Source organism: Pseudophryne corroboree, chromosome 12, assembly GCF_028390025.1.
Source record: "Pseudophryne corroboree isolate aPseCor3 chromosome 12, aPseCor3.hap2, whole genome shotgun sequence".
Taxonomy (NCBI): domain Eukaryota; kingdom Metazoa; phylum Chordata; class Amphibia; order Anura; family Myobatrachidae; genus Pseudophryne; species Pseudophryne corroboree.
Genome location: NC_086455.1, coordinates 4,790,626 through 4,804,164, shown reverse-complemented (window position 1 = coordinate 4,804,164; position 13,539 = coordinate 4,790,626). Strand labels below are relative to the sequence as shown.

Here is a 13,539-nt window from a genome sequence, read left to right as displayed (position 1 = left end):
GCAGCAACGCTTCGCAAGCATGTGGGGAGGGATCGCGCTACCGTGTCTAGCTGAGCGCTGTAGTATGCAACTGGCCTGCTGGCATCACCGTGTTTTTGGGTTAGTACACCTGCTGCGCAACCAGCACTTTCTGTTCCGTATAGTTCAAAGGGTTTCCCATAGTCTGGCATACCTAGCGCTGGCGCCTGCGTTAGGCACTGTTTGAGTCTCTCAAATGCTGTTTCGGATTCGTCTGTATGCAAAATCCTATCAGGTTTGTTTGAGGAGACCATTTCCTGCAAAGGTAGCGCCAATATGGAAAACCCTGGGATCCAATTACGGCAATACCCACACATTCCTAAAAACGTTCTGATCTGTTGCTGGGTTTGTGGTAGAGTCATGTCTCTAATTGCTTGGATTCTATCAGCGGTCAGGTGTCTCAGTCCTTGTGTTAGACAGTGTCCCAAATATTTTACCTTAGTTTGGCATAATTGCAACTTGTCTTTGGACACCTTGTGTCCGGTGTCTGAAAGATGAAACAGGAGCTGTTTCGTATCCTTCAGAGATGCTTCCAGTGAATCTGAACACAATAATAAATCGTCCACATACTGTATCAATACTGATCCACTGTCTGGTTGGAAAGACTGTAAACAATCATGCAAAGCCTGAGAAAATATACTTGGACTATCTATGAAACCTTGGGGCAATCGAGTCCACGTGTATTGGACTCCTCTGTATGTGAATGCAAACAAATATTGGCTGTCAGGGTGCAGAGGTACCGAAAAGAAAGCGGAGCAGAGGTCAATAACAGTGAAAAATTTGGCAGTGGGAGGGATTTGCATTAGGATGACAGCTGGATTTGGCACTACGGGGAACTGACTCTCAACTATTTTGTTAATCCCCCTTAGATCCTGCACTAGCCTGTAACCCCTCCCCCCACTCTTCTTAACAGGGAAGATGGGACTATTGGCAGTGCTGGACGTTCTTACTAGAATGCCCTGTTGTAGCAAGCGCTCTATTACTGGGTAAACTCCTAACTCCACCTCTGGCTTCAGAGGATATTGTGGGATTTTTGGAGCTATCCTACCATCTTTTACTTGTACCACTACTGGAGCTACGTTTGCCATTAATCCAGTGTCCTGTCCGTCTTTTGTCCAAAGTGACTCTGGTATCTGAGATGTCATCTCTTCTATTTGGGATGGATTCCTATTTGTCATAATGGTATGTGACATTAATTTTGATGGGGAGTCTAACATGTCTCGCACTTCCTGAGCGTGTTTCTCAGGTATGTCCAATAATACACCTTCAGGAGTACAATAAATGACGCACCCCATTTTACACAGTAAGTCTCTTCCCAGGAGATTGGTTGGTGCCGATGCAGCCAGCAAAAAGGAATGCTTGGTATGCAAAGGCCCTATTGTAATCTCGGCTGGTTTGCTAACAGGGTAGTGCTGGACTACTCCTGTTACTCCCATGGCTGGAATTGTCCTACCAGTGGTTCTCATGCCCACTGTCGAATTTATCACTGACTTGGCCGCCCCTGTGTCTACAAGAAAGTTTAAAGTTTTACCAGCTACATTGATTGCGACCTCGGGTTCACTTTCAAGGTTGGCAATTAATTTTACTGGCTGCAGATTACAGGTATGGCCACACCCCTATTGGGTATGGTGACCTCCCTGAATCCCGCTGGCAGCAACTACTTGTGAGGGAGATAGTTGGGAACTACCAGAGGCATGCCAGTCTCTGTTTGGGGGATATCTTTTTGTTTCCCCTGTATGTGGCTCATAACTCCGTTTCTGCGGACCTTGCTCCCAATGTCGTGTGTCGTGTCGTTGTCTAGGGGTTTGGTATGAGTTTCGTGGATTCTTTAATCTACAATCTCGTGCCATGTGTCCTTGTTTGTGACAAGAATAACAAGTAACCATACTTGACTTACCCACAGGATTTGGTGATACAAACAAAGGCTGCCTTGTGGTCAGAGCCTGTATACTTACTGACATTAATTTGTCACCTTGTTGTTCCCTGTGTCTGGTGATGTTTCTGTCGTGATCAATAGCAGCCTCTCTCAAAGTAGCCACAGACAGACCTCGCCAACAAGGTTGCGTGGTCTGTACCCTAGTCTTCAATGACTCTTTTAAACCATCCATCAGTACCGATACTGCTACTTCCCGATGGTTTGTGTCTGTTTTAATGTCCTCTATACCTGTGTATTTTGCCATTTCTAATAATGCTCTGTGAAAATACTCTGCAGCTGTCTCTGACTCCTTCTGTTTAATGGAGAATATCTTATTCCATTTAGCTACTGCTGGGAAATACTCTTTTAGCTGCAAGTTTATTCTTTTCACATTATCTTGGTTGTACACATCTGTAAGAGGTACATCATGATCTAGTCCGCAATCAGCTAAAAATTGAGTTGCGTCGACATTTGAGGGTAAACACGCTCTCAGCAATATCTGCCAGTCTTTATTGTTGGGCTCTACAGTGTTACCTAAGTCTCTGATGTATTTTTGACTGGCAACTAAGTCTTTTCTAGGGTCAGGAAATTCAGACACTATGGTCCTTAATTCCATTCGGGAAAATGGAGTGTACATGGCGATGTTCCTAATGGGAGTGGCTCCTGATGCGTCTGTTTTCCCATTTGGCACTGCTATTACTCTAACAGGTGTAATTCTAACAACCTCATTCTGTGTAGATTCTACAGGCTGTGGTGAAATAGTTTCAGCATAATGCATGGTGCCGTACTTACCAGTTGATACGACCTCACCTATCCCTCCGCTAGGGACCTTTACTAATCTCGTGGGTGGAGCTGTGCCTACTGTGGTCTCTGCTATGGTGGCTGCTAGAGAGAGCGCTGAAATCGTTGCCGATTCGTCCTCTTGATCACACTCCTGAGGAAAGTTCAAAACAGGGTACAACTTGCACGGGTTAATACTTGCATGGGTTAATGGGTTAACATTATCATTAACATTTACACAGTTACTAAGTGATTTTGTGTTACACCTTAGTGCGTCTTTCTCCGTAATCAACTTCTCTCCTGATATATATGGTGGCGGCGGGGCCGTGGCAATTAGTTTTCTGTTAGAGCCAGATCCCGCCGCCTGAGCCAAACCTCTCTGTATCTCACCTTCCTGTTGCCACAACTGTAAATAATAATAATGCTGAATTCGTCTCTTTGTTGATTTTATGAGACATATCCTCCTCCTTAAATTTTGTAACACTTCTGAGCTGAAGCTCCCTATTCTTGGGAATTTCTCCCCGTCATGCACAGTCATTCTCTCCCATTCATCACATAAAGTTTCTGTGTGACTTCCATATTTCTCACACATGATATACCTGGCCGACCCAATTGGCCGGACCACTGAATCAACCCGAACCGAGGTTGATCGCCCCCTACCTGAACAAGTGGCCCCCATAGTTCGAAAGTGTTGCTTTATTTAGCCAACCCTTTACGAAAAACCAAATGCCAACAATAGGCTGACGGTGGCGGTTTACCGAGTACCCCACTCACTCGCCCACGCCGACCTATACGACCTGATCACACCGATATGGTGCTGGCGTACTCGACCTAGGGCCCCTGCGACCTGAACCTCTATTTACTGGAACCTATGAGGGTTATCCGAAGAACACTTACTCTTTCCAGTAACTATTGGTTGCTGGATAGTTCCTGAGTGAGCAGCGAACTTCCCTTAAAATAAAAAAATTACACAAATCACGTTAGAGTGTACAGATAGCGTTTGTGACCCCTTTACTCTAATGGTATTAGGTCAGATTACTAACTACTGCACACACTTACGTGCGGTCCAGTCGTTCAGTACACAAACAACTAAGCTTATGTACGGAAAGACCAATGGAATCGAAACTTACGACTGCGAATTCCTTCAGCCAGAGCTTATATGGCCTATATGGGTGTTGCACCAACCCTTTTCGGTGTTGTGCCTGTGAACTGTATAGCGGACTTCCTTGTCGGCTGTACCTGGACCTCCTGGTCTGTTATGACCTCCTGGTCTTGTTACAGTATGACCTCCTGGTCTTGTTACAGTATGACCTCCTGGTCCGCTATACTCTAATGCTCAAAATTGTATTTAACCAGAGATGCCTCCCTAGCCACCGTGCACGTCACTTACACGCATGTACCTCACGAGTACTCGACTTTTCTTGTGGTTCAACCTTTAAAAATTGTAAAAACACTCACTCATCACATGTACACTTTTGTTTCTATTTCTATTTCTGCGCAGAAAATTTTCTTTAGCCCAGCTGTGTTACCAATTAGGAGCAGGATCTGTTAATTTAAATTTTTGGATTTCCAAAAATAGACTTGCGTTATTTACCGCCTGTTGCGCTATTTACCGCTTTGCGTTACTTATCACGTTGCGTTAAAAATCAACTTATCGTGACTTGAGCTACGTGGGCGTAACCGGACGCTACGTTGCGTAATGAACGCTGCGTGCGTCGGCCTTTGGATTGCGTACGCTAGTCTTTGTTAGAGACACGTGTACGCAAAACAAAGATCCACCGTAACACAATATACTTTTATCAATGTAAACGATCCCTGATCATCTACCGCGTACCCCACTGGCTTTGCCTTATCTCCCAGGCAAACCTGTGTGTTTGTCTACACTTTTAACTATTACCTCTATTCTTAAACTATGAAATAACAGCAAGTCTCTTTTAGCACTTTTCTATCAACTATAAAACTGGCAGACAGGATGGTGATATACGACAAATGAAATACACAGATGGAAAAGAAATGCAGATATATATATGTATGCGTGCGTATATACGCAAGACAGAAGAAAAATAAACAGTTTTAAAAAAAAACAACAAGCGTTTTGTTCTTACCTCCGGTTCCCGGATTCCTTCAGCACTCGTTATCTAAGCGAAGCAGACGCTTATCCCGTCAGCACTACGAGACAACCTCCCGCCCTTTGCTGAGGGATAATGTCTGCTGATCTACCTAGTGCAGATATGTGAAGGACAGGACGAGCCGCCAATTGATAAAGCTAAATATTTATCGTATATACAACCCTTTATGAGGTCTAAGAACACTGTACGCTGTTTACTTAAGAAGTACCGTAAGGGTACGCAAGTTGCGTAACGATCGCTCAGCCGTAGGCGAGACGCTCAAGCGTCACGTTCGCTCACGGCCCAGAGATCACAGACAAGCACGCTGTTGGCTATGACTAACGTAATGATTCGCTATGGCGTAGCGGACGCTCGAGACCACGAGGAGATCACCAGCGGCGCAGACGCTCACAACGCAAAACCTTTATATCTATACCCTTAACAATGAAATACACAGTAAACCTTAATGTAGAGACAAAGTGTAAGTGCAACCTTGTGTAACCTGATTAACTACAAAGCTGTTTGAGCGTCACCGACGCTCAGAGAATTCTTAACACTATGAGAAAATACACAGATACTTGTTTAGGGTCCAAAGCCTATTAAATGTATTATAACTAATATACTTGTAAAAAAAGAATCACAGTACAAATAATACACTACAATATAAGAGACTTCCTAACCAAATAGCTACACTATAAATACAATACAATACAATCTAATCAAGGGAAAATACGAGAGAAAGAGGAGAGAGAGAGAGAGAGAGAGATAGAGATGAGAGAAATGGCTCACAGTAAGACAATGATTACGGAGAAAAACTTACGCACAAGGGGAAACGATCGCATGCGCCTGGACATCCAGCACCCGATTTTCAGCAATGAGAACCGTTGAAGAGTGAGAGCTGGATGTGGTCGGCCTGCCTATTTATGCCCCACACACAATGCAATCTAATGGTCCCTACAATCTGATCGTCCATTGGACACAGGAATTCGGCTTCGCATCATAACAAAAGGTCATAGGTTAATTCATACAGGTGGGCTGTGGCGATTTCCAACTGCTCAGGTGGGAGGGAAACTGGGTTTCCCGCCGCATGGGTAATAAAGTGCAAATAAAGTAAATGTTCATAAACTTCTTATGTCCATAACTATTCGCACGAGCGATTGATCTGCTTCAAACCAACACCGGAATATTTCTAATTAAATATTCTTCCGATGGATACTAAACACCACTGTATTACTCCTGTCTGACCCTTCGTATCAAACAAAGAGGGATTCCTCTGTTCATAAACATTCTATATTAACCAAACTTTCAGAATCTATCAAAGGGACCATGATCTACAAAATACATTATTACTGAAAATATGTAACGATTGAGTCGCACGCTACAACCACATAAACTCTACCGTAAATACGCATACCATGCGCCTGCGGGTGCCCGCGACTGTGAGTATGCGCACGTACGGGAGAGCGTACGCATGCGCAGCACGGACCTGTGTGAGGTGCAAATATGGTAGTGTGCATAGAGATATTTTTCTGACTTTGACAGGTCTGAGCAGTACGGTGGTGACTGCAATTCTCTCTGTGCTGTATGGCATTCAATAATCTATGCTGCATTATGGTCACTGGGATGCTCTATGGCAGTCACTGGGATGTGTGCACTATGGGGTTACTGGGAAGCCATCTGTGCAATATGGCAGTCACTTGGACGTTCTCTGCACTCTATAGCAGTCATTAGGATGCTCTCTATGCTGTATGGCAGTCACTTGGACGTTCTCTGCACTCTATAGCAGTCATTAGGATGCTCTCTATGCTGTATGGCAGTCACTTGGACGTTCTCTGCACTCTATAGCAGTCATTTGGATGCTGTCTATGCTGTATGGCAGTCACTTTGATTCTCTGTGTCACACATAGTTGTTGTATGAGGGACACAGTTGGTGCCTTTTCTGTTTGAACCAATTTTGCTATAATATCCTTTTTGGTTGGGACCTGTCACATACAGTAGTCAGTGGGTATTCAATTGTTTGAAAAGTCAGTTGGGTGACTGTTTTTTCCTATCTAATAGACAGGACACCCAACCAACTTTTCAAACAATTGAATATCCCTCATTGTGTCCCCAGCAGCATAACATGTCTGCTCTCAATGGGGTAAATTTACTAAGATGGGAGTTCTATTTAAGATAGGATGTTGCCCATAGCAACCAATCAGATTCTGCTTCTCATTTATCTAGCACCTTCTAGAAGATAATACCTGAAATCTGATTGGTTGCTATTGGCAACATCCCATCTTAAATAGAACTCCCATCTTAGTAAATTTACCCCAATGTGTCTTCTCTTGGTCCAATAAAATAATATTATATATCTAACTGCACAATTATCCTATATTCTGTCATTGCTTTCCCCACAGGACATGATATATCAGTGCGTCTGGTGGATGGAGAGAGCCGCTGTGCCGGGAGAGTGGAGGCCCTGGGGAATGATACCTGGGGCACAGTCCTGGATGATGATTGGACGATAGATGACGCCCGGGTTGTATGCAGACAGTTACTCTGCGGTGATGCAGATGAGGCATCTGTCACTGAGGCACCGACACATAACACCTCTATAATATGGTATACAGTTACCTGTCAGGGGAATGAGACCGCACTACAGGATTGTATTACTGCTACGTCCAACCACACAGCTACAGGGAAGACGGGTGTTGGGGTCACCTGCTCAGGTGCAGTATAACATTCAGGATACATCACAGTTTCCTCTATAACCTGATTGCTGTATACTGTAGTTGGACATCCGATATTATAGACCTCACTAGCTTATAATCAGTCATTGTCAGGGGTCACTCATATCCACTAAGGAGAGTGACTTTAGTATAAGAAAAACAGCATCTAGTGTCTTTATTTGACCGAAATCCACAAAATATGATGAGAAAACTGTACAGAGGCGCAGACAATGTAGAATAGGGATAAAGGCTCTAAACCTCATTGTTCCTACTGAGGGGGATTCACTACAATTGGCAGAATGTGCCCCTATACAGATGGAGCCATGCTAATCGTGGCTCCGTCTGTGCCGCGCCGCGCCTATCGTGCCCCATTCATTGCAATGTGAGCGTCTCTGTACACTCCTGTAGCGCGGCTAGGCGCCGGATCACCTAGTCATGCCGGGAGTGCATGTTTGCGATGTAGCCGCATCAGATGAGCACGGATCAGTGTGGTCATTTACACAATATGTCCCCATTGTCTATTCATGTCTCCATAGTGTCCTGCATCAGATTACCAAAAGGAGAATTCCCCACAACATGAAGGCAATGCTGAGATTCCTATTACAGAGAGAGGAGAGGAGTAGGATAGGAAGGGAGACTATGGATAGGATACAGCATAGATCTGCTGACCGCGCACACAGAGATGTGAGATGGAATGTCCGCCGTGACGTTATATGTCCTATGGCTAAAGGATGATAAATCCTATTTATTGGTGATTTCTGCAGTAAATGGCAGTAAGTTCGCACCATGTTACACTTACAATGGCCGATCTTGCAGACATGACACAAGTATTGCATACACGCGTGTCCCTAAGCTGGCGAAGAGCGACAAATGTAATATCTAGAACAGTTACCAGAACGGTCCGGGCCCCAGAACACCGGACTGGATCAGCTGCCTGCAGCAAACTCTGCCACTCTGGAGCTTGTAGTGCTTGCCCCGTCCGGGGGGTGTCCTGTATGAGGAAGTCCCTGCACAGTTTTCAATAAACCACTGATAGTAGTCGACCAATCCCAGGAAGGTCTATAGTTGAGACTCCCGTTCTGGCTTAGGCCAGTCCCTCACAGCCGTTACCTCATTAATATGATTACATACAAACAACACATATGTATTATGAAGATCCACCAGCTGTTCTCAATGGGTCAATGATTGAGCCTGATCTGACTGCTTATATACAGACCCAGTGCACACTTACCCATCCTCTGATGAAGCCGCACCTGTGCATACATACAGAGAAATGCATTAGGAGCTGTTTACTATGATTCTGGGAACCCACTCTTTAGGTTACTACTGCTGCAGGAACTGACACCTGCTCTGCTGCGGGAACTGACACCTGCTCTGCTGCGGGAACCGACACCTGCTCTGCTGCGGAAACCGACACCTGCTCTGCTGCGGAAACCGACACCTGCTCTGCTGCGGAAACCGACACCTGCTCTGCTGCGGGAACCGACACCTGCTCTGCTGCGGGAACCGACACCTGCTCTGCTGCGGGAACCGACACCTGCTCTGCTGCGGGAACCGACACCTGCTCTGCTGCGGGAACCGACACCTGCTCTGCTGCGAGAACCGACACCTGCTCTGCTGCGGGAAGCGACACCTGCTCTGCTGCGGGAAGCGACACCTGCTCTGCTGCGGGAAGCGACACCTGCTCTGCTGCAGGAACCGACACCTGCTCTGCTGCGGGAACCGACACCTGCTCTGCTGCAGGAACTGACCCAGGTGGACGATTTATTGTACTCGGACACTTCCGGTCCCCTCCCTCAGCAGCCGTTTTAGATTTCTCCAAGCTGTTGCCAGTCCATATACTGCTTGTGTCTCCTCCATGGTTCTATTCTCTTCAGTTCACCCTCTGACACAGTTCAGCTCAGTTCCGCTCTCCAGCTATCGGCTCAGGAAGCATTAATGGTCGGGATTATAATTTATCCTTCCTGCGGTCCGCATGCCATAATAATAATTATATATATATATATATATATATATATACACACACTTTGATAATATGATGTTGCCCAGGGTCCCCCACACAGACCTTTATCTGGCCCTGCCTAGATCTGAAAATGTTGAAAGGCCTATATTGAGAAGGGGAGGAGCTGTGATGAGTCCTGATGTGGGAGTGGTTAGAGGGTGGGTACACCCTTTACACTATAGGCCACACTGTTTCCCTAAACACATACAAATCAAAGAATGGCATAATTTTGTGAGAAGACTATAAATACAACTTTAATACTTGTGATTTATGGCCCGCTAGGCAACTGGTCATCATCATGCTCCAATGCTAATGGGTCTGTTTTTATGTTGGGGCCTGGGTAACACCCCGGAGTTGGCGGGTATGTCTTAGTGGTTGGAAGAGGTATCACAGATGTTGGGTGGCTATGTGACAGACCTTTTCTCTAAAATGTTCTTCCCTGTACCTTGTGTTTGTAGTACCTTGCTCAGAGAGGTAGGATAGATTGATACGAACCAGGAGTGAGACAGCAATTCCAACAGTATGTCTTTTTATTGAGCCGCAATGAACTCTGGATTAAAGAGGATCATTATTTGTTTGGCAAAAATAAGATAATCACAAGAATGACATGGCATCAAAGAAGATTGGTAAATCACAGTCGTCATCAAGGAAGACTGATAAATCACGGTTGACTTTAGCTAATGGCATGCAGAAAACAATTAGTAATTCAATAGGACAATCAATCTATCACTGATATATTCTTATTACAATATGACACAATAATAATGTGATGAGAACAGTGATGAAAGATACAATTCACATGTACAGTGTCTAAATTTCCCTAACAAGGATGTTTAAATCTTCACTGGTATATAACGTTGGAGCTCTCTATAAATTATAAGGTGCCACAGTTTTGCAATGGGGGAATGGCACATGTGAATACAACAAATACAGGTTTAGCAAGAATGTTACTTTAACTCAAAGAGGATGAAACTAGCGAAGGTATTGTAGTGTCTTTCAACAAATACAGCTTACTTAGTGGTAAGGGTTCCTTGGGTAAATAAACTTGTCTTTTCCAGATAAAGTAACTCACTTTCACTTGCATAAATTACTCAGTCTCTTTCTCTTTAAAGATCACTAAATACATCTCTCAATAGTTCTTGAACAGGGAGTGTTTGTCTTAGCTGTACTCCGACAGGGCTGGTTTGTAAAATGTAGCATTGTAAGGCTGTATTACACTTCTTGCTCCATTTCTGATATGCAGCATGTGTCAAATGGACACTTGGGCTTGGCACTTTGTTTGCCTGTTGCTCGTAACAATAACAGTCTCTGTGTCCTCACTCAGAACGTCTGTGGTAGAGGTACTCACTAGCTGGACCTGTCTCGGCGGTTCCTCTCTGCACAAGATGGCCTCGGCATCTGCGCCTTTCAGTAGGCTGTTAGTGTCCGGTCTCCGGCTGCGACGTCTCACACTCACTCACCACGCTTTCTGCTTCCCGGCAGCACCCCTCTGCTTCTGCACTGCAGCGCTGCTCTCGCCACCCAGCGTGACCCTGCGGTTGGCATCCACTACTCATCTCTCGCTCCTCACTCACTCACTTCCATCAGACTCCTCCTTCTTTTTCCCACAAGGCTCCTCTGCTCCCAGACTGCCTTGTCTATTCCGCACTTACCATCCGGAACATGTCATCGGACCAGGGACCGTTCTTAACCACTGCTGTACAAGCATTTCCACTGCAAACACTGTAAGTTAGCCTTAAAGACACACACACACACACACACACACACACACACACACACTTTCCGGGGTGCCACCCCGGGAGCTGTAGCTCCATCTATCCCATGTACAGTGTCTAAATTTCCCTAACAAGGATGTTTAAATCTTCACTGGTATATAACGTTGGAGCTCTCTATAAATTCTAAGGTGCCACAGTTATACAGAGCCCTGGTGAGAGTTATACAGAGGGAGAGGTGAAGGAGAGAGAGTTATACAAAGGTAGTGAGAGTTACACAGAGAGAGTTGAGGAAGAGAGTGAGAGTGTTCTAAAGAGGGAGAGATGGGAAAAGAGAGTTATACAGAGAGACATGTGGAAGGAGAAATAGTTATACAGAGAGAGGGAGAGAAGTGAAGGGGGAGACGGGGCAGTAACTCCACATAGGACAACAGATTTGGCTTCTAATTACTTTGCAGCCACGTGTGCTCCCCAGTACTCCCCCTATAGGTTCTCTGCTGTGCTTATCTTACCCTCATTTATATGCTCTTTATAGTGATCACCGTTCCAGTAGCTGACATTACTGCTGACATCATTACATCACATCAGGGACACTGCCGGTAACAGGTGCCACCAGGGTACAGGGATCCAGGGGCAGTGCCGGACTGAGACATGAAGGGCCCACTGGGAAATGCAGTGGTATGAGCCCAGTTTTAGGGATGTGGCCAGTCTCCAAAGGGGGTGTGGCCAACCACATTGGTTTGCCTAACCATTATTAGAAAGTGCATGATCTGGAACCCTTGATAAATATAGTTAGTACTTACTGCTAGTGCATGCATGATAATATGCCAGATTAATTACAGAAATGCACTGTAGAGAACACACCATAGTCCTGTGCAGTATAAGGTAACATATGTATAATGTATAATACACTGTAGAGAATACACCATAGCCCTGTGCAGTATAATGTAACATATGTATAATGTACAATGCACTGTAGAGAACACACCATAGTCCTGTGCAGTATAAGGTAACATATGTATAATGTACTGTAGGGAATACACCATAGTCCTGTGCAGTATAATGTAACATATGTATAATGTATAATGCACTGTAGAGAACACACCATAGTCCTGTGCAGTATAAGGTAACATATGTATAATGTATAATACACTGTAGAGAATACACCATAGTCCTGTGCAGTATAAGGGAACATATGTATAAAGTATAATACACTGTAGAGAATACACCATAGTCCTGTGCAGTATAATGTAACATATGTATAATGTATAATACACTGTAGAGAATACACCATAGTCCTGTGCAGTATAAGGGAACATATGTATAAAGTATAATACACTGTAGAGAATACACCATAGTCCTGTGCAGTTTAATGTAACATATGTATAATGCACTGTAGAGAACACACCATAGTCCTGTGCAGTATAAGGTAACATATGTATAATGTACTGTAGGGAATACACCATAGTCCTGTGCAGTATAAGGTAACATATGTATAATGTACTGTAGAGAATACACCATAGTCCTGTGCAGTATAAGGTAACATATGTATAAAGTATAATACACTGTAGAGAATACACCATAGTCCTGTGCAGTATAATGTAACATATGTATAATGTACTGTAGAGAATACACCATAGTCCTGTGCAGTATAAGGTAACATATGTATAAAGTATAATACACTGTAGAGAACACACCATAGTCCTGTGCAGTATAAGGTAACATATGTATAATGTATAATACACTGTAGAGAATACACCATAGTCCTGTGCAGTATAAGGGAACATATGTATAAAGTATAATACACTGTAGAGAATACACCATAGTCCTGTGCAGTATAATGTAACATATGTATAATGCACTGTAGAGAACACACCATAGTCCTGTGCAGTATAAGGTAACATATGTATAATGTACTGTAGGGAATACACCATAGTCCTGTGCAGTATAAGGTAACATATGTATAATGTACTGTAGAGAATACACCATAGTCCTGTGCAGTATAAGGTAACATATGTATAAAGTATAATACACTGTAGAGAATACACCATAGTCCTGTGCAGTATAATGTAACATATGTATAATGTACTGTAGAGAATACACCATAGTCCTGTGCAGTATAAAGTATAATACATTGTAGAGAACACACCATAGTCCTGTGCAGTATAAGGTAACATATGTATAAAGTATAATACACTGTAGAGAACACACCATAGTCCTGTGCAGTATAAGGTAACATATGTATAATGTATAATACACTGTAGAGAACACACCATAGTCCTGTGCAGTATAA

General features: G+C 44.0%; 1 protein-coding gene across 1 annotated transcript in view; it reads left to right on the top strand.

The window, feature by feature from the left end:
* Nucleotides 1-13,539, top strand: part of LOC134980779 (scavenger receptor cysteine-rich type 1 protein M130-like) — a 101,879-nt gene that overhangs the window by 30,841 nt on the left and 57,499 nt on the right. Inside the window, exon 4 of the mRNA XM_063947746.1 lies at nucleotides 7,221-7,532. Within this exon, the coding sequence (XP_063803816.1) occupies nucleotides 7,221-7,532 (312 nt within the window). The remainder of the gene's footprint in view (nucleotides 1-7,220; nucleotides 7,533-13,539) is intronic.